The following is a 21,831-nucleotide window of genomic DNA, read 5'->3' on the forward strand; positions in this document are numbered from 1 at the left end:
CCAGCTACGCAATGTCCGCAGCCGGCCCTGCTATACAACCGGCCTCTCGAATACGGAAATGACGTAACCCGCCCCTCCCCGCCGCTCCTGTGTGAGGATCCTCCATCCTCAGACGCACGGACACGGAGCGCTGTGTTATCGGCTTTATTTCAATGTACGGGAGGGGAGAGGCGGCTCTGAAGAGTTCAGGGCTGTGTCTGAAGTTCGGCCTCTGTGGTTTCTTCGGCCTTATTCAAACTGCGTCCTGCTAAGACCCAAAAATTCCAGAGCATTGCCAGCCTTGAGCTTATCCTGTGGAGACAAAACACCCGTGTATGTTTGATGCCTGCATCGTCCTGGTGAGCTGTGCTGCAGGGAGCTGATGGCTCTTACAGCCCTTGCAGCAATGTGTGCTGACAGCTCCTGAGCTGACAGTGCTTTTTTGTTGCTGTTCGGGTCTAAAATCAGACTTAAAAATGAAAAAAATAACCCCACCCACAAACCCAGACACATCCAGAATCTAAGCAAAAAGCCCCGCACCCAAAGGGAAAGGTGATACCTTCAGTTTATTGTCAAAATCGTCCATTGAATCGATCAGTTTTCCAGGTTCGAGTTCTCCCAATGGAAAAGGGTAATCTGTCCCTAAAATAACTCTGTCCTGGTAATAAAGAAACACATTGTATGTGTTGCAGTAGCAGGAAATGGAATAGTTGCACGTGCTTTCTGGAAGGTACAATAAACAACAGGGAAATACAGATACAAACTTGTAAGGAGCTGATGAATTATGAAGGTGAATGCAAAGGTACTCCCTGGATTCCAGAAAAACCCCAAAGCTACAAAACAAAGACTGGATTCCATACATATTTTCAGAAGTCTATAATTTTTTAAAGTGTCACGGCCTTTGGCTACAGCTGGATATTAACTGTGAGTATGACACGTAATTATGGGGATATGAGTGACGTGATTTCATTTATTTCTGAAAGAAGCAGTCAGAGAAAAGCAGCTTCAGTAAAAATCTGCATGTATCCTTGCTGGCATCAGAGATGAAGATAAATAGGCAGAGCCCCAATGGAGCCACTTTGTGATAGGTTCATCACAATATTATTGCATTAATATTTCCCCATATCATCTACTTGAGGGAGTGAATATTGCCAACTCACATGATCTTATCAGAACTCTGTTTTCTTTTAAGCTTCATCTCCTGCTGATGTGAATATTTTCTCTCGTGTAACTGGTGATAGGACCAGAGGGAATGGCTTCAAGCTGCGCCAGGGGAGGTTCAGGCTGGACGTTAGGAAATACTGCTCTGAAAGGCTGGTCAGGCAGTGGAATGGGCTGCCCAGGGAGGTGGTGGAGTCACCAACCATGGAGGTGTTCAAGGAATGTTTGGATGTTGTGTTGAGGGACGTGGTTTATTGAGAACTATTGGTGGATGGTTGGACTGGGTGATCTCGTGGGTCTTTTCCAACCCTGGTGATTCTGTGATTTGAAAGCCACGTTTTTAGTTAAAAAATGTCTGGTTTGAAACGTCCCATCAACTTAAAGTCAAACTCACGAGTTTTGGGGGGCTCATGGCAGTATTTGAACTCAGTTACTGAAAGAAAACTTAATTTCAGTTACTTTGGTCAATGGTTTTGACAATTGCTGCTTATCTGTCTTATCTCCAGTAGATGTCACCAGAGAGTCTCTGAAAAAGCCCACACAAGCCCTAAGCATCCAAGCAGGAGGCCCTAATTCTATTGTTCTGTTCATATGGTTGGTCTATACTTTATTACAAAAGTCTTGCTATAAGATTAGAGCAGGAGGTTTCACAGCCCTCTGTCTACTGCATCAGTTTGAGTGCAGGTTAAATAGAATATATTTGGATGAGTGTCCAATTTGGACAGCTAAATACCTTTTATTTATCATGTTCAATTGGGCACCGAGGCATTTTCTGAACATATGAAATACCAACATATGCCATATTACAAAACCAAATCAATAAGCATAATAGCTTTATATTAGACAATGGATTTCTTAGTAAGGAGAAGAAAACTCACTACCTTCCCGGATGCTTACTAGTTAAGGTTGAGTAGGCCAGAAATGCTTGTAAATTCTTGTCAAAGAAGGAGATCCCACCCCCTCACTGAAACAACCTGCATATGTTATTTTAATTTTTTTTTTCCTTTTTCCTCTAGTTTAAAGTGTTTCACAGCTAATTATGTGGTTTATTCATAGGCAGCAAAATTAGGAGCTGTAAAATAATGAGAAAACCCAGAAGCAGCATTATTACTGCTATTTGTTAGGCCCTTTATAATCTGAGCATCAGTTTGTACCCGCCTATAGAAATAAGAATTGCAGTCCTTGTCTTTATCCAGCTGGCCTTAGAGAAGTCCTCTAAGTCTTTGCAGGTGAGCAATGCTCCTAGCATGTTAGCTATGCTAATAATAGATAGACAATAGTTATCTATTATCACGTTATGCCAAAGGATATCGGCAAAGTTCATTTTCCATAGAAGGAAAGGCCCAGTGCCTCAATAAAGCATCTCATTTTTAGGAGGGTGAATATGGCTGATGATTAACCTCAGTGAGCCCTTATACCCAACAGCTTTTTATTTTTCATAGGTTGTTAAAATGAATCTCAGAGATTCTTTGGGTCCTTCCTCTTAGTGAAAAAATGTATTTGCCTTCTCTCCTGCTGTCAGGATTCATCTGCAGAATAGACCAGATTGCTGGAGCCAGTTCAGCTCCAACTTCTGACTGAAATGGTTTTGTACCTTCTGTGATGGCTCTCAAGGAACCACCATGGGGAAATTGTTGCGGAGAGAGGCTGAATCATTTAATTGTCTGTCAGCTCAGTTCTTTACTCCTTATACCCAGTACCACTGGGGGATTTTTGCTTAGCTATATTTGTGCTGCTTCATCACGGGGAGCAATTCTGCAGTCGTACAAAATGATTTCTCAGAGATGTTTATTTTGGCTTCCTTTAACTGGGATAGTGGCAAATCAGCCTGTACCACAAAATAAGAACAGATGAGATCAAACATACACTACTTGGATTTTAATATTCATAACCTCAAGGCCCACATGATGTTCTGATGCCAGGTAATGGCTGTTCCCTAAGGACCTGTAGGCACGTGTGTGGAGATCTGTGCACACACCGCTGCCCTTCCTGCACAGCTCTCAGCTGTACTCCAGAGAGCTGCCCTATTTCAAACCTACAGCTTCTAAAGTCACAGTATCACAACGTGAGACCCAATCACATTGTTTTTAGCTCAGAATTTATTTCTCTTCCGCTCACTATTCTGCTGAATATCAACTTTAATGGGAAAAAGGGGGATTTAGAAATTTTCATAGTGATATGAAAAGTAAAGTAAAGCTTCAAAATGTGATGTGGATGTTCCTTCAAGGATAAGATGTTGTAGGCTATGAAAAAGAGACAGAAAATGTGCTGCTTTCCGAGTTCTCCTAATTGTTAAAAGCGTTCAGGTTTTGTGGATCTGATTCATGGCTTTTCAGCCTGGTTGCGGAATATTGCAGCAACAAGTCAAATCTGTTGTTTACATACAAATAACTCATCCTGTTTCACTGTAAGGAAGAAGGAAATCTCATCCTAATTAAACTACTCAGTTACTTGGAATGAAATCTTGCTTCATAAGTAGTTTCACTGCAATGATGATATCAGCCATGAATACCCTACTATCTAACAAGTGCATCTTGGCAGCCTAATTTTTTGCTATTCTGGTTGTGGAATCCTTTGAGCAGGAAAAATGTATAATAAAGTAAAGCAGGCTTGGCTAATGATATTACCAGCACATGCACATGGCCGACTGAAATACAGTCATGTCAAAGATTGTATGACTTGCAGATGAAGCAGGCTGTAGATGGTTGGCTGGCCCTGAAGCCAACCACCCAAATACCAACTAAGTCTTCTTCCCTCCATAGACAAGATGGTTGCATTTATTCTGTTCAGATATCTGTATGCTGTGTGTGCTTGTTAATGCTAAAAACTGACACAAAATACACGGTTCTGTGAAGGAGACACTGTATGTGAGGACACACTGAAAAGGCAGGGATTTAATCCTTGCTTAAGGTATCAACTGGGCACTCAAGCCCAGGTAATACCCAACCTGGCAAAGAAAGCTGCGTGTCATGAAACTGCAGTCATTTCATTGAACAACGCAAGACTGCCTCCTAAATTAGGAAGAAAGAAACAGGTACGAGGGTGCACAGTGCACAGCACGTCTTCTCAGTATGAGAATGTGAAGCTTTTTTGTCCCAATAACACACCAAAGTCACCCAATTAATAAACTACAGATGTTGCTCTAACTGTCTGGTGGGGAATACAAAACAAGGGATCCCTTTCATCTTTCTATTCCTGTTCAGGTTGGTGATACCCTCTTCATCTTTCCTATACTGTTATAGAATCATAAAATCATAGAGTGGCTTGGATTGGAAAGGACCTTAAAGATCACATTGTGATCAACCGTGCTGTGGGCAGGGTTGCTTCTGTTTTTCATTCATGCTGGATTTAAGAAATAGCTGTTCTCCTTCCTTTCCTTATAGCTGTAGTGTTACTGTGTGTGCGTATACACAGTGTGTATATACACCTTACAGAACTTCCCACAGTATTGTTTCAGGCTGCAGATGTGCTGTCAGTGTTGAATTTTTCATGAATTTTCAAATGTACTTTTCCAAAAGCACTGCAGGGAAGCTGCAGGCAAAATTCCAATGTCAAAACTACAGTGAGAAGACTGAAAGCCTATGGATTTCAAATGGAAGAGATTTGGGCTCAGGGTTCCAACACATAGAAAAGCAATTGTTTATTCTGCTTCATTATGTTTTGGCCTGGGCAAGTTGTTGCTGTATGACTTCTTGTATAGAATTATTCCAGCAGCCCGCTCACAATGTTAGAGATGGGTATGGGAAACCAACAGTACTTTGCTTTAGAAGAAAGAAAACACCTGGCTTAGTTGTCCTACAAGAACCACTGATGACAACAGCCTCATACCTGAGAAAGTATTACAAGAGCCTACCAACTAATATACAGGAGAGAGGAATACAGTTGTTGACAAGACAAGCTAATGTCAAGAGTTTGTATTTCTGTTTTCGTTATCTGTTGAACTCTGGAGAACGATAACACACATACAAGCCTCTTGCTGATTTGTAGGTACTTATTATAGCATCTTCCACACTTTCTGGAACATTTAGTAATAAGAAGGAATCATTTCAGTTACTAACAAAAAGAAATTATTTGAATGGTCTTGGATTTTTATGATCCACACGGTACATGATTTAAACAGGCTGATAAAGTATAAAGATTTCCTCACTTTCTACTCTAATGATTAAAATACTGTTTGCAGGATCCCTACAGAAATGTGCTTTAATACTATCTTTTTAATGCCAACAGCATTCCAAGCTGAAATACTATTTGATTTCTTCGCATATGCTCTTGAAGAAGTATGCAATTAAGCCATTTGAAAGTGAGGCTCCAAATGATTGTTCTTGCTTTCGGTCTCACCCTAGAATCACAGGATATCCCATAAGGATCGCTGAGTCCAGCCCCTGTCTCCACAGAGGATCACCCAAAATCCAAACTACGTCAGAGAGCTGTGTCTAAAGACTCCTTGAATTCTGGCAGCTCAGTGCTGAGACCACTGCCCTGCACAGCCAGTTCCAGGGTCCAGCCACCCTCTGGGGATGAATCTGTTCTTCACACCCAGCCTGACCCTCTGCTGATACAGCTCCGTGCCATTCCCTTGGATCATAAATCCTGATCACCCTCACACTAGTCTCTCCAAACAAGGGTTCACATTGGATCATTTCCTGGATTAAAACACCACTTCAAGATCTCCTTATTATAGTAAGGAACATTATCAACACTGCATTAGCACCTCAGTTTATAATAGCTTCATTTTTGATTTTTCTGGGTGAATCATCAACCCGCTTTCTTGCTCTTCTCTCCTTTTGCTATTTGGTGGAGGGAATTAAATCCAGAATGACTCACCTGCTTCTGGAAGCATGAAAACTCACCTCTCCTATTGCACTTGTTAGGAGCCTTAGTGCGCCATGATCATGGACAAGAGAGTCTGTGTAAAATGAACCGAGGTATTTTCTAGGATCCACTTTATTATCCACTGCACACAGATCAGGGCGCATGTTGAATCCATGGGAGATTCGCCCCACTGTGTATGGAAAAGTACCTCCTGCAAAGAGTAAATTTTTAGCAATAGAAACTGAGAATACATAGGAGGAAAAGCAGAGATGCTTAAGTTTTATTGTTAGCTAACTAGAGAAGAAGGGCTCTGCACTAGCATTTTTTATTCATTCCCTTTCATTACCTTCTTTCTCTGTTTTCCCACTTCTTTGCTATGGAGACGCCCAGATTCTTACTGCTCCCTACCCATGAACTGCCTCCTGCCTCCCTTTACTTCTCACTTTCCCTGAAGGCTGTCATAGCAGTTCAAACACAGGCTGAAATACGATAGAAAATGTTTGTATGAGCAACCTATCTGGCAGATATCCTCACTGTGTTAATAGTACTCAGTGAGGGGCAGGCTTAAAATAGTAATGCCATTATCTGGCATACCAGAAAATAGTTACACTTTGCTCAACTAAAGAACAAGTGAATTGCTTACCTCCATGTGCAAAGCAAACTTTCAGCTTAGGGAACTTTTCAAAAATTCCTCCCATAATCATGGAGCAAATGGCCATGGTTGTTTCTGCTGGCATGCCTATGAATAAAAAAAGCTTTGTCAAGCTAACCTTTGAGTTTTAAATGTTATCTTCATTTCTTCCACTATGCCTTTAGCCTACTGAAAAAATAACAGTTACAGAGCAGCTACCAAGGGTTACGCATTATTTTTGCTAAGGGAACGTGGCCTTCAACACTAATTAATTGAAATGACACAGAACTGGAGGCTGAGATCAGCTGAATTCTAAGCCCACATTATATGTTACACCATGAGGTCAGCTGGCTGGCATGGGCATGGGGTATGTCCTGAACTGCACGGTACTGGCTTGGCTTCCCAGTTTTACTACTTCAAAGACAAGTCTGGAATAGGCTGTTCTCTTTTTACCTGTGCTTCTGGTTTTCCTTTATGTGGAAAGTGGGGCAGCTACGTTGGCACATATTCCAACACAGGTTTTAATATGACATCATGTCAGTTCCCACAGTATTACCACAATCTTTTGCATTGGGTAGCTTGGATACCCAGCGTTAGGTACCTAGCAACAATTTAGGTTTCAACATCAAGTCTCAGTTTCTGAGCATGCTTGATATATTTATAATATCACCTTATTTTGGTGCGTAACTTTGGACATCTGTCTTGGAAATTAGGAAATGCTGGAATTCCTCTCTTTTAGAGGGAAACAATACCTGTCCATCACAAAAGGGTGTCTTTATTTCATCTCTGTACTATACTCTCAGATGCAAAAGCCTGATGGACTAATTAGGAAAATCTTTCTGATTATTAATGCTGGTAGGAAGATGTAACAATTTTAATCTCTTTTGAAGTCTGTTTAGTAGAGCGTTCTCTGAATAAGAACAACTGCTACTGCACTAAAACACTGCACTCTTGGATGGGACAGTTTGCTTTTCAGAATACGCATCATTTGCACATTGTATATATAGTGTTCAGGACATCTCCACTGAAAATCATGAAAAAGAGTAAGCGAGGATGGAATCAATCTAAAAAAATTTCTATGTATTTCCTGTTATTCAGCGTCATCCTCATTTACCCTGCTTGGTGGGGAATAAAAGAGAAACCAAATGAATTCCCTGCATCTCTTGGGAGCTTCCAAAGTACAAGTTGTTTCAACTATTGCTGATATGAAGTTAGGTTCACTTTATCCTCAGCAGTCAACCTTTTACTAGGAAACAGCCCAAAGAAATTCTAGGAAATAGTGTTTGTTTTTGCTTACTCTACCTGTTCTTCATTTACTTGTGTTACTTTTTGTGACTGCATTTCAGAGGCAGTTGATTTCCCCCTGTCAATTGCTCTCTGTGTTTAGAACAAGGGAGAATACTATGTGCTATTGCTAGTCTTATTAATTTCAGTTCTAGATACAAAAAGGTGGGCAAACTATACAGGCTTAACAAGCAATGCCTACTGAATTTCCACAACAGATGTAATTGTAGTGCTTGATTGTAAAGAAGAAGCATGTCATTTTTCTCTGTCCTAGTACAATCACAACAATCTTCTGGGCATAATCCAGTGACAGTTTGTAAATATAAATTAAGCAAAATAAATCTACACCCACCTATAAGCCAAGGAAACCAGTATTTAGACATCCTCCCATCCTGCTGCATGTCCCAGGGGTGTACAAAGAGGCAGCAATTCAATTGTTCAGCGGCCTGCAGCAAAAACAAAAGCGAAACTGTCTTAATCTTGACAGAATACATCTCAGTTTTTAGTCATGCTTAAAGGTTTCCTGCAAAATGACACTTAGGACTAGTGCTGTAAATAGGCCCAGAAGTAAGAACTATAAGCATGAGTTTGTTTTATTTTCTCCTCTGGTGCCTATCCTGAAGACCTCACTCAGATCCAGTGTTCTTTTTGAGACTACAGGGTTGGAAACATGGATGATAATATCTGTGTAGGAAGCCAAGTGTTCCTCACAATAATGTGGTACAAAAGTACTTTTTAATGTCATTTGTTCTGCAGTATGAAACTTGGTTAAAAGTAGGATTCTTTTGGCCTTATTACACAAGGGAAGATCAAATCCAAAAAAGTTTTATAGAACTGTACTTGGTGGTTTTGTACAGTTGTTCCAGCTGCATTCAGGAATCAGATCGTAGGGGCTGGAAGGGATCTTCGGAGTTCATCCAACCTCAGTGCTAAAGCACATTCCTCAGAGCAGGTCACACTGCAAAATGTCCAGGTGGGTGCTGAATATCTCCAGAGAAGGAGACTCCACAACCTCTCAGGGCAGCTTGTTCCAGGGCTCCGTCACCCTCAAAGCAAAGAAGTTTTCCCTCGTGTTCATGGCTGTTGCACTACATTTGTCCTCTTTGGCCCTCTGATAGGCTTAAATCTTACAACTCCTCCTCATCCACTGAGTTAGAAATCTAGCTGCATTTGATCAAGAAGCCACGTCTACACAAATACAGTAATTTCTCTAAAAGTACTGATAACTTTGGAAAGAAAAGCAGAGCAGCAATATAGGATGCTGATCCTAACTGACTTATTTAAATATGTGCTTAAATTTAAGTATATAATAGTCAGTCATTCATGTGCTCAACCAAGATTTAACAGGTTTGTTTTGTCAGTTTTATTTCTGGACCTCCTCTTGTTGCTAAGGAGATTGTCACACTTTGGAAAAAATCAGGTTTATTTACCCACACTTATATAAATAAAGATGCAGCTTTTGGATTCTAAGGAGTAATGGTTATATACATTTGTAAATTCAAAATAGCAACTTGGTAAGTGGCTTGGCAGACTGGTACATTTAGTTAACTAGTGATCAGTCAGATATAAGTACATGGTGGGAAATTGTGCTGAGTTCACTTGGTAAATGGTTTTCATGTAGCTATACATTCAGCTGATGATTGAATACGTATAGATAAGCTTCTAGATAGAACTCCATGACCCCGAATTCCCACAAATAAGGAAAGAAACATTTACTCACTGCATAAATATCATAAAGTTCTGGTGCATTCAGGTCCCACTCGTTGACATGAGATCCTATTTGTACTCCTGGAAATCCAAGTTCCTTCACACACCGATGCATTTCCCTCACAGCCAGGTCTGGAGCTTGTAAAGGTAACGTACCCAAGCCAATAAACCTTTTGGGGTACTTTTTTACTGTGTCAGCTAAGTCATTATTTAACATCTGGGATAGATCTAAAGTATCCTGAGGCTTCGCCTGATAAGATATTAAGCAGAATAGTACATTAAAATATAGTTCTCAAATGTTATCACCCTTGGAAGATATTGGGTAAATGTCACTGCAAACAAATCAGAGACAGGGCTTGAAACTGAAATTTACTTTGCAGTTCTGAATGAACGGAAATCAAATTTTGCTTTGTTTTAAATCCTCTGACTACAGCTCTTCTTGTCTTGAATATTACATCAACTGTGTCTGCCTTTAGCACTCAGGAGGAGCACGAGGTGGCCCAGGTTGCTGGTGTACTGAAGTATCTGGTCTTTTGTGTAAACCTGTCCTCTCTTTTTTTTCTTCCAAATGCGAAAACCCGAGCAAATCATTTTCATACATAGTAGTTCATATTTACCATCCTATCATAGAAGCTGAAGAGAAAAATATGAAGGATGTGGGATGCTGGAGCATGGTAATTTACAGATGAAACAGAGCAAAGCTCTCTAACATTTAGGGAAAGATAAGTTACAATTCTAGTGAGAAACTTCAGATATCCACACAATTTATTTCCAGGTTTGTTTGTTTGTTTTTCCCAATACATTCTTAACGGGAAAAAAAATCCCATAGGAATCAGTGCAAATTTTTAAATAATTTAAGTAGAATTTCAGTAGTACTACTTATATATACCTGAACATTCAAACTAATGATGTATTTAGAATACCATATTGCTAAGGTTTATCTTACCAGACTGTTCCTACTTCTTTGATGCATACAAGATCAAGCAGTGAAGGGAACACATGAACTTAATTTTGCCACTGGATTTTAAGGTTCAAAGGACTCTGGATTCTTCTCCCATGGCACATTTAAAAGAAAGCGAGACAAAATCTTTGAACTTTTAGTGCATGTGAAAATGCTTCCTGATGCCCAACTGTCATGGGATCAGTCCATCAGTCCATCTTCCTGCTTAGCAGGGCTTTGTGCTCTGTGATTTCTTTCTCCATGTTTCCAGCTACTCAACATAAGATCCCCAACAGAAATTCTATCAGTGTCTCATTCTGTCCCACTGGATGTACTGCAGAATGGAGCCCTGCTGGCTCTTCTATTTTTTCTTGTTTTTTCTCAGCAGAACAATTCCCCATTTACATCTGTGCTCCAACAGCCATTTCAATCACATCGTTTGTAGGAAGATACATTTAGTTTTAAGAAAAGAATTGTAACAGGCAAATAACAAAAAATGCCAGTAGGAACCTACCCAGTAGCTGAACATTACAGGGACAGTGGAAAGGACTTGGACTGTAACTCCTGAGAAAGAAAAAGACAGTTATCAGTGTTTCATTCTTTTGATAAGATGTTAAAAATAAGAAAGCACTTTGGTGTGAAAGGCGGAAGCAGAGAAAAGGAAGAATGAAATAACTTTAGCATGGATACAATCTGGTTTTTGCTAATTGAGAATCTTATTTTTGGTTTGCACTACATAAAATTGCCTTTGCAGTAAGTAGATGGAGCTGTGTAAACTGAAAGTAATAAACATGGCCCACAGTCTTTATAATTAGAAGAATGATAGGAATGAATAACACCAGGTACTTGTTTATTTTCACACTTAATTAACTGATAGTTGTGTCTCTGGAGTGCTACAATAAAAGGGGATATTTTTATGGTGCATGTCACCAGATGGTGCTGTGACACACAGTTTAAGGTTATTATTATTATTACTTTTTTAAGCAAGTGAGTATTCTTTCGTTGGTGAAGAGGTGTTGTGCTGTTGGTTATATTTGGTTTTCTGATACAATTTCTTTTCTTTGAAAAGGAAAAATACCCAAGGGCATTGACACTGCAGTTGAGTGCTGTGGTAACCCCACAGAATCCCTGAGTTAACTCTGGGAAATGATTACAACCCAGTCAAAGCAGCACCCATTCCACTTAAACATCTGATGTTTGGAGTCTGAAGTTCTCTGGGTTGACAATAAGGCAGTTGAAAGCTATTTTAGTTGTGTTTTCCCAGACTGACTGTGCTGCAGAGTAAACTTCCATTAGAGGAAAGACCTCATATATCTTCTAACATGTTATCTCATTGGAAAAGTAAAATAGTTATCATGGAGGCCTCAATCTGAGAATAGATAATCTCTAGTAAACTAGTGTTGCTGTTGCAAAAAGAGCTTGGAATTACAGTGTCAGTAAGAACCAAGAAATCATTGACTTTTTGCTCATTCTGTCTCTCTGCAGATCTTATTTAGTGACACAAAGAAACCTGCAAGAAGGTGAAATTACAGTCGTGGCATGTGGTTAAGTTTCTTTCTAAACCAGGAAAACTCTTTCCTGTGACGGGAATGGTAGCAGTTCTCTAGGCTCACAATCCTCTAGCAAATATACAGAAACAGAAAGAAATATTACGAAGGGAAACAATTAGATAAAAAAAAAATAAAATGAGCAGACTCCTAACATTTGGAATGAAATGAAATGGTTTCCTCTTTAATGTACATCATGTCTATACCTGGAACGTCTCTTTTCAAGTCCAGATTCTGCAATCTGCAATTATATCGGCTAGTTCCTTATTGCATTAACAATCCCCCTGAAATCAGTGAGCCCATCTGGGGAATAAAGTGCTACTGAAAATGAGGAAAGTTACGGGAATGCATTCAGTTTGAGTCTAGATATAAAACATATCAGTTTTCACTGATTTCTAATGGATTTAAGCTAAGGAAGCAGACTGATAAATGTTAATTTTGATGCAGTTACAAAGCGCTTTCAGATGCACTAACAGAGCAGTGCTCTGGACAAAACACAAAGATTTCAGTTCCTTTGTGGAGGTACCTGATAGGTCCATCTCTTTAATCCGTACTACTGGATCCCAGCAGTTCTCTTGAATAACTCTAAAAACCTTTCCATCCTTCATCATCTTTGCCTGTCCCTGTGAAATGACATTTTCACATATTAGAGATATGACAAAGTAGTACACACTAATTTATATAGTAACTTTAATTTAGCTGTGTCATAACTTCAGCTAAACTTTAATGAAAGTTTATCCACAAACCAAACACACAAAACAATGAAAAACAATCCCACAAATCTAAACACAGTATAAAGCCTCTACCTGACCTACTGCATATCATCCTTGTTTGCCACCAGTTCCCAAACTTAAAAAAATTCAAACTATTACCAAGGTCAGGAAATTTAGTACTGTTCCTTTAATGGTGACTTGGAAACATCCTTTTCAAACTTATTTCTTTGGTTGATTTGCCAACTGTCCAAAGATGATTAATAGGACAGTGATGTACGTGGCCACGTCTCTATGCATTTGTAAGGACAGACAAGATGGTTTTTCTATTGGCTTAGCACTAATTGATTAGATATAATTCACCAGTATTTGGAAGGCCTCATCATTTTTGGTTGCTTGTTGCTTCTTTGGGGCTAAGTGAAAATAGTTTGAGTCAGAAGAAATTATGAGAACACACAGGAGTCCTTCTGTCACCTTCACAGCAAACACCAGTGAAATGCAGGGCAGTCTTCTGTTCCTTATGGAAAAGGAATTTTCTCTCTCCAAAGGCCATTTTATTCTTCATAGCAAAAATCATCTGAATGAGAATCCTTAGAGCACCTGTCTATTTTGCTAAATAAAAACTTTTTAAACCAGAATATGTTAACACAGTAAAAACCTACACAATTTCACTATTCAGAATGGAGCCGGGCTTCTGCCTTCATCTTCCGAGAAGTCAGGCTATTCTTAACCTTGCATTTGCTATTAACTTTAGACACTGCTCACAAATATACCAGTCTAATGAATATTTTAAAGCACTCTTCAGCAAATCTAACTGTGCTACCTCAGCAAAATGTCAAGTTACCTGTTAGGCGTATCATGGTTTGTGAAAATGACTTGAAGTACTGCAGTCAGTAATAACAACTCCATAATCCTGATCCTCTGGTAATATACTTCAAGTTCATGTAAAATTGATTTTCCAAGCTGACAGAAAGCCTTACCCTAGCCATGCACTGCATTATGTTAAAGAAAAAGATCAGCCCAATGCTGCTGACTGCCTAATGAATGGAAAAATATTTGGGGTGTGAGAACAGAGAACAGACAGAGTAGAACTGAGCTGTATCACATACAAATAGGTTGTGTGGCCTTTGCTGGTTTACTGCTGGCAGTATTTCTTTGAACACAGGTGAATTTTAATTCTTTCCTCAGGCAAAGCTAAAGCACGGCAGCTGAATTCATATATATTTCCTTCTGCTGATACTGAAAACAGTGTTGGACACATTGTAGATTCACCAGCAACCTTGACAGTGCTCGTACATAAACGCTGAGATGAGCAGTAGTTCTCTGAAAGCTGCAGCAGGTTTGCAATGTAGGAAAGATTTTAATAAGCGCTGTGTTGTTCTCATTAGAGAGTTCACTGAGCAGTTTCCTATTTTCCCTTGCATTAACTGATTCTTTGTGAACAAAAACATCCTACAGGTCAAGGCTAAACTCGCTGCATTGCATGTGAGCAACAATAGGCTTGATTATGAAGGAAAGCAGAATGTGATCGTCTGAATAGATTCGTGCTCACGTCTGTCAGGATAGAAAGATCTGGCCCAGCAACAGCATGACTGAAAATCGGTCATACAGTTATTGCCTCCAGACACTGCCATTAATCTGCACCTCGTATTTTTTAAATAAGAAATTACTCAGACACCTCAGCTGGTGAGAAGCTTTTGCAGTAGTGAGAATGAAACACAGATCATGAAGAAATTTTTCAGTTTCCACAGCAATGGCTGCTGGAGCTGTGCTGTGATGTGCTATTCTTAACATTATCCAATATTTAAGACCTTAATTAATTTATTTGAACATTAAGAGAGGGAGAGATTTAAGAATCACGTCTGGGAGGCTGATTTGGTTCAGTGATCTACACACATTTAAAGTTACTGCATCAGTAAGCTAATCAGTTACATCCCAAACTGCCCTTCTTAAAACATGCGTGTAATTATTTTCTTTCTTTGAAGCTCAAGAAGGTTTACCTTTAAAAAATAATAATCTAAAAAATCATAAGAATGAACTTCCGTAGCTCTATGTCTGACCAGGATTTTACTTTGCCGTGCACTTTTTTCATGCAACATTTTCAAACAGAAGTAGGCAGAGTTCTCTGCAGAGAATATAAGGCTATTATTGACTTGCCACAGAGTTCCTCTGTGAGCTGTTTTTAGCAAGGAGGTTTAGCATGAGGCCTGTAACAAACAGCTAAGCTGCTAAAACTGTCTGAGTTTCCCCTTCCTGCACCTACCAGAATCTCAGAAGCTGTGCCATCCACACTTTGATTCAGCAGGTGGCTTGTTCTCTCCTCCCATGCCTGCTTAGGCTGAGATCTGAAATTTCAGCATAGTGTTTGTTTGTTCCTCAGTCTTGGTCCCAGCCTTCACATCTTGTGGCCCTCTTTCATCAAAGGCTGTTAGGCATTTGTTGGCATAGCCTTGCATATTATTGAACAACAGCAGTGGGTATTATTAGCTCGCAAGGATTAGACACTTCCAGAATCTTTGTATTGTTCCTATTGGTCTTGATTATTGAAATTAATGTTTGTTCTCCTTGTCATCATAACATTACAGAAGTTACTATTCCTCTTTGAAGACATTTCAATGACTAAGTTCTTAGACTTCTATAAAATATCAATTCCCTTTTTGCTTCTCATACAGATAATCACATGTAACTAAAAGAATTCTGTGTTATCTACTTCGGACTGACATGTCTTAGGAAAACTACTCCTAAGAGCTATCCATTCCAAGTGTTCAGGTGATATTACAAGAAGAAATGGACAGCGGTTCCTACAGGAGAATGTAACCCGACTGTCTTGTTTCATGTCTTAAGCAAGTTGAACAGAGGCATATTAGGACTTTGAGTGATATTAATTCATAAAAATAGACCTATAGATAAATCTCCATCAAAGACTCAGCCAATCAGATTGCTGCTTTGCTTTTTAATGGATTTCCTGGGAGTTTTTGTTCCCGATTACAACACAAGACCAGCTTAGAGCACCAAACAGCCCAAACCTTGCAGTGATGATCCAGCTGTACCCATCCACCATATCCATATCTCTGTAAAAGAAGAGAAAGCCAGTGACCAGTTAGTGCTGTGCAATAGTCATAACATTGCGGTTCCCACAGCCAGCAGCACCTTATTCAGGAGACATATTTAAGCATGTACCCAGTGTAAGCAGCCCCACTGACATCAGTAGAAGTGCAAAAGCTTGTCCAGGCTATACCAGTTGTATCTGTAAATCTGAATGCTTAGATTCCAGTTCAACAACATTTTTAAGTATTAAAACTGATTTCAAAGTGCTTAACGTTGAATAACTAATTCAGGTTCTAATTGGAATAATATTCTAACACTACAAAAAATAAATAAATAAATAAATTGAATCAAACATGTGACAGTGTAAAAATTGAGTGACAATTTTCCAATCCGAACCAAATGTAATCAGTTAATCATTAGTGCAAAGATGTATCGATTCCACTTTCCAGCTTCCATGATTCAGCAGCAGTACTGAAGGTCAGTCTCTATTAATATTTAAACAGGCAAGAGAAGCTGAAAGGAGAAGCTTAGATGCTCACTGATTCTTCTAGAGATTCTGTTTTTAAAATACAACACAAACAAAGCTGGTTTTGATTCATTTTCATTAATTAAAAGGTTAGAAATAATGAAATAGCATTCACTGAAAACAATGCTCAGAATTCCTATTTTTTTCTATACAGAAACATTTGAAAGGAAACCAAGTATCAGCAGAGATTTCTTTCACTGAAGAGTAAACAATGTGAATAGAGTCCAGAATTTCCTGTGATAAAAAATCAATATGAAACTCCACCATCAGCTTTCCCACAGTAGGTGTGCAGAGCCAGGCCTCCTGAATTCAACCAAAGGTACATCTTATTTAAATCTTATTATTAATAGCTTTATATACGTACTTATGTATGTAAGGTATTAAAATTTATGGAAAATGCTGTGATATCTAATGAGAGCTAGCTCCGTGTTAGATACAGCTACAAGCTGTGCAGAAAATGAGTCCCTTAGAGTGCTCAGGAAACTCACAGGCAATAGGGAAACTCACTGCTCTGTGTCTGAACTGCTTTCTCTCTTTTTATCTGTCAGCTTTTAGCTGCGTGCATTGATAATCCTTACTGAAGAATGTCATTAATTTCTGTTCATTTTTATTATTTTATTATGGGCTCCTAAATAATTATCTTGATAATAGAATGTTCCAGTCATAGATTCAGGATTCAGTATTTATCAGGCTAAAAAAAAAGCAAGAAGTGTAGCACTATGTGTACATGCTTGGGTTGCCTAATTGGCCTTCTACATATGAGATGTATAGAGCTGTGTTAATGGCTTGAATTTTCAGAGAGCTCCAGGGAATTCTGAGGGTTGTTTTCTATTCTGGGCCCATTAATAAACCTTTAAAAAGCTCCAACTTTAGGACAAAGGAAACAAAAATGAACAGGCAGAAATTCACTTTTAAAAATTCGGTATCAACCTCTTTAATCAGTGTTTAAATAAATGCAGCACTGGCCCACAGCTGACATGGGGGGTAACAGCACTGATCTCATCCTTCACATACATCCATGAGCATCAAGGGATTCTCGAGGTGATTTCATCTCCGTGAATTTATTGTCCTTGTGATTTATATATAGACAAAAAAGATTTAAATCGTTTAAAATCAGAATAAAGGGGTTTTTATTTTTTTTAATTAAGGATTTTTTTTTTGCATAAAAGGAATAAAAATATGAAACAAGCAAGAGTAGTCTTTCTTCATAAATCAGATATTCAAACCCCTGCCCATTTAAACCAGGCATATTTGTTCTAAAAAATACCTGCCATCTCATCTACATTATCCAGTGTACGTGTTTTTGTCATCGATGTGCTCTTGTAATTATAAATAAGGAATATAAATATTTATAAAGCCATTCCTAGAGGAAAGAAACATTCTCTTCCAGGAGGTTTTATGCATAATAATGTTACTATTTACTCCATGTATATTCTTAATTTTAGATTATCTCAGTACTTCTTCCTAAGCTGTTGTTTTAGTCTTCCAGTTAACAGCTGATACTGGACTGTCATGTTTAAAGTTGTGGACTGATGGAGCTCATGAGTACTAAATGCTTACCTGAGAATCTGCCATCATCAACCTCAAAATATTAAAGGGATGTACAGTGTAAAACAGTGTAAAACAGTGTAATACAGTGTCAGTCAGCGTGTCATATGCTTAAAAGCATAGCTGAAATAACTTTTGTGGTCACTGACTGGCGCAATGAAATCAGCTGGTTCATATCACTGGCAGACACAGCCAATGTTCATTCAAGCTGCTGCCAACACAGAATTCCAATAAGAGGAGACGCAACAATGCACCTGTTTCCTTTTCTAGTCTGATTTCATGAATGAAAACATTAAAGTTATGAAAAATAGCTATCCTAGAATTCTGAAAGCAATTTTAAATTGCAAATGATTCTGTATGTGTTAACAATATATAAATAGAATTTCACCATGCAGTCTTTTTCAGTGCCCTTTGTAGCTTTGAAGATGTGATATCTTCGGAGTGGTCCAAAAGTGGTCATCCATCTTTATAATCAATTGTGATAATAATTATTCAGGCAACTACTCTACAACCTAACTCAGAACCAGATAAGTACATTGCTTTTGGTAACCTCAAGTAAGAAAAGGAGCAGAATTACTACATGAAAGCCTAAATGACACTTTCTGTTCTCAAATAATTTTCACAGGATCATAAAATTGCTACTGGCAAGAATATATTCGTGCTGCTGGATGCTAATAATAGTGTGCCACACAAAAATTCCGAGTTAAGACAAGTTGACTTATAGCTTCAGTGTTGTGACAACTGAGATTCATATTTGTAATACAATATGCTTCTTCTTTTCAGCAACTGAAAATGTAACAGATATTAGTAAAATAATCATAATCATCAGTTAGCTGTAGCTGGAGTTACCCCGTACCTATCGAAGTGAATGGCTTTCATGCCTCTGGGCACAAGATTTGAATGACTTATGTTCCAGGTAACATTAATTTTGTCTAACATTTGCTTATTTCTCCATTTAAATTAGAAGCGAACACCATTTGGGAATCTGACAGCTCTGGTTTCATCAAGAAAATGGAATTTATGCTTCATCAATATATAGTTTAGGTCTCAAAAAAAACCCCACCAAAATAAAAACCAAAGCAACCAAAACCAAGCAAAAATATAAAAAGGACACCAATTTAACTAGAGAATGGGAAACAGAGCACAGTTTTCCATCCTTTTCTCATGGGGACTCTTGCTTTGCATAGTAATGTTATACAAATATCTTACATCTGAAAAAGAAAAAATCCAATTAGATAAAAAACCTACTGAAAACAGGTATTTATAACAGAATCCTTCATTCAGTGATCCTTCAAAAATTACACTGCTACCAATAGCTGCTGATAACATAAGGCGCTGAATATCTGAACTCTTATTACCTTTTTCAGGTCAGGCCATTCCTTAGGTAGAATGTGGCTATGAATATCAATTTTCATTTTGGAAGTATCAAAGGAGAAATACTGTTTCACAGAGTTTGCTGTGTAATTGCCACTATCCTCCTTGTCCCTGGTTCAGCAAGTTATTAACTTCGGCTGCTGCTCAGATCCACCTGCTGAGGGTCACGACAACCCAGTACAGTAACCAACCAGGGAGCATAGATCCCAGAGGAGTGGCTTCTAGCAGAAAGTCCACATTATTGCATCAACTACAGCTGACTGAGGGCAAAGGGAGGAATGTATGTTTATATTGGCAGTATGAAGGGATTTCTTTTACCTAAAGTCTAAGATCAAGCTCCTTTGCAAGCTCAGCTTTACAAGCTGAAAATCATTCACTGAAATTGAATTAGAATAAACGTATTAAACAGGCTGATTTCAGTTTCCTCTCTTAGGTTCTTACATAATTGGTAGCAAGTGCATGGTATGCTCTTGGTAGGCAGTCATACCTCCTCATCTACTCTCTTTACATTCCTTTGCAATTTCTTGTAAGCTACTTTTAAAAATTCACAGAGATAGCAAATTATAGCCAAATCTATGCTCTGCATTTTATTCCTTCCCTCTGATTATTGGTTTAAGCTGGATATTTACACATGCCACTGCTCAGAGCCTTTCAAGCTGGCTCAAGACCAGGCAGGAGAATGGCTCAGATTACTTTAGTAATTAAGGCTATTGGAGCGCACTAGCTAATATGGCAAGTGGCTTCTGCATTCTAAGTGAAGCTTAACTGGATCTACCTCATTTTTTTCAGTGTAATTACATCTTCTGTTTCACCCTTTACACAGTTTAATATTATACCTCTTTTCTCAAGATACCATCGACTTTCATTCATGCTGCAGTTTTTCTCTGTAATTTATTTCTGGTATGGTTGTACTTTAGCACAAACTGCTCACCTGGTGTCTTCTTCCCAGGGCTGGTTAACCATTTCTTGATTCATTCGTTTCTACTGAAAACTGCTGATTTTTCAAAACTGAATTTTGCTGCAGATCTTTCAACCTGAAATCCAGCAACTAGAATAACCAGTGTGCCATTTGGTTTCAACTATTATATGGCTTCATTTTCTTTGGTCTTTATTAAAAAAACAAACAAAAAAACTCTGAACATTATAAGGGTGCTTATAGGAAACGGGTGCTTTTGGAGAGTATATCCTGCATTGAGTAGCACACCCAGTAATTCATTTTTGCAGGTAGATGAAATGGGATTGAAAATAGCAATTATTTTTGTATTGAAATCAAAACCAGCCTGTTCATGACCTGGCTGATAGGTCAAGCAGTGAATTTGCTCTCTTGCTCCCAGGTATGACAGCAATGCTATACACTACAGAACTATAGCATTAGTCTGCTGGCAAGCTAGATGCTTGTACATACAACTGCAGAGATAAGAAAGAAGTGTTGATTTTTTATTAGGTATGAAATGATAGTATGATATTACTGAATAAAGATATCTTTGGAAGACAATTTCCCATTTAAGCATAGAAAGCAGAAGAAACAGTGAAGGAGAGGAGCAGGAAGATGTATTCAGAATGTTTAAGACATGGTTTCTTCTCCTAAGTCACAGTGGCTGCAGAGATCTTGTGCTTTATTTTTTCTCAGCTCTAAGCTGCTCCCAAGACACAGCTTAGCTTGCAAACAGTGCCTGTTCCCACAGTGCATTTCATTTAACAGCAAACTTCACTTGGAAACCACATCAGTCAAAGGCAAAAGCTGTATCCGTTTCAACATCATCTCAGGGACATTAAGACATCTGCCTATATCTATCGTGATCCATTAGATCAGCAGCAGAAGGACTGGTAGTGCCTACAAATGAGAGCACCTTCAGTCACTCTTGCATCCAGCTCTGAATGTGTGGATTTGAAAGATTGAACATTTTGACTAATGTTTTAGACAGTCTGTGTTATGACAGAGGAGTGACTTACGTGCCTCAGTCTCTATGGTATTTGTACCCTAATGCAATGTGATGACTTTTAGCGCAGCCCTTGCTATCTATCTCCATTTGGTTGGCAGCTTCTGGAGTGTGATGCAGAGGTGCAGGAATTGCCAACAGGAGCCAGAGGGTCTGATAGATTTATCAGATTGCCCCAGTCAGGGGGAGGGGAGCTTAAATTCACCGTGCTTCCAGGCAGGAGGTCCTGACTGAATGGAAACTTTCACATGCAGAATGTCTGGGCCAACAGAAAGGTATATTCTATCATTTTTGGATCCATATGACCTGTCCGTCTCTGAACTATACTCATCTTGGGCTACCCACAAAGAATTTACATCCTAGAGCATTTGGATGAGATGACAAAATGCTGTGGCTTAACATGGATAGGCAGCAAAGTTCCACACAGGTGCTCTCTCACTCCCTCTCCTCAGAAGGATGGAGGATGGGGAGAAAAGGAGAAAAGAGAAAAAAGCGAAAAGGAGTTGCAGAAAGGGCAGAACAAAAGGCACTTGTAGGTTTGAGATAGGAGCATTTCAATGAAAGAAAAAATATATAAAAAAGGAAAGGCTGCATAGAAGCTAAAGAAGAAATAGCCTATTTTTA

At 38.8% G+C, this 21,831-nt stretch overlaps 1 protein-coding gene across 4 annotated transcripts; it reads right to left on the reverse strand.

The window, feature by feature from the left end:
* Nucleotides 1–130: 130 nt before the first annotated feature.
* Nucleotides 131–19,372, reverse strand: ACMSD (aminocarboxymuconate semialdehyde decarboxylase). 4 transcript variants are annotated; one of them, XM_085552201.1, is made up of 11 exons: nt 19,252–19,372; nt 15,798–15,842; nt 15,035–15,116; nt 12,588–12,684; nt 11,029–11,078; nt 9,588–9,824; nt 8,220–8,313; nt 6,596–6,691; nt 5,991–6,163; nt 539–637; nt 131–291 (listed from the first exon to the last, which is right to left on the reverse strand). In XM_085552201.1, exons 2-11 carry the CDS (start codon nt 15,836–15,838, stop codon nt 229–231), a joined length of 1,032 nt encoding a protein of 343 aa, XP_085408327.1. In that variant the 5' UTR covers nt 15,839–15,842; nt 19,252–19,372; the 3' UTR covers nt 131–228. The 4 variants fall into 4 exon arrangements, with proteins under 4 accessions (XP_085408327.1, XP_015724374.2, XP_085408328.1 ...); XM_015868888.3 differs by lacking the exon at nt 15,035–15,116; XM_085552202.1 differs by lacking the exon at nt 6,596–6,691.
* Between the last annotated feature and the right edge of the window lie 2,459 nt (nt 19,373–21,831).

This window comes from Coturnix japonica, chromosome 7, assembly GCF_054131305.1.
Source record: "Coturnix japonica strain WE chromosome 7, WE-NBRP24, whole genome shotgun sequence".
NCBI classification, from domain to species: domain Eukaryota; kingdom Metazoa; phylum Chordata; class Aves; order Galliformes; family Phasianidae; genus Coturnix; species Coturnix japonica.

Bases quoted from the DNA above. Each gene is read 5' to 3' on its own strand.
- ACMSD (XM_085552201.1), bottom strand. From the start codon at position 15,838: ATGGATATGGTGGATGGGTACAGCTGGATCATCACTGCAAG. The intron at 6,164-6,595 runs GTAAGCAATTCA...TACTCTTTGCAG, and splicing joins AGTTTGCTTTGCACATGGAG to GAGGTACTTTTCCATACACA. The intron at 292-538 runs GTATCACCTTTC...TTGTCTCCACAG, and splicing joins ATTTTGACAATAAACTGAAG to GATAAGCTCAAGGCTGGCAA.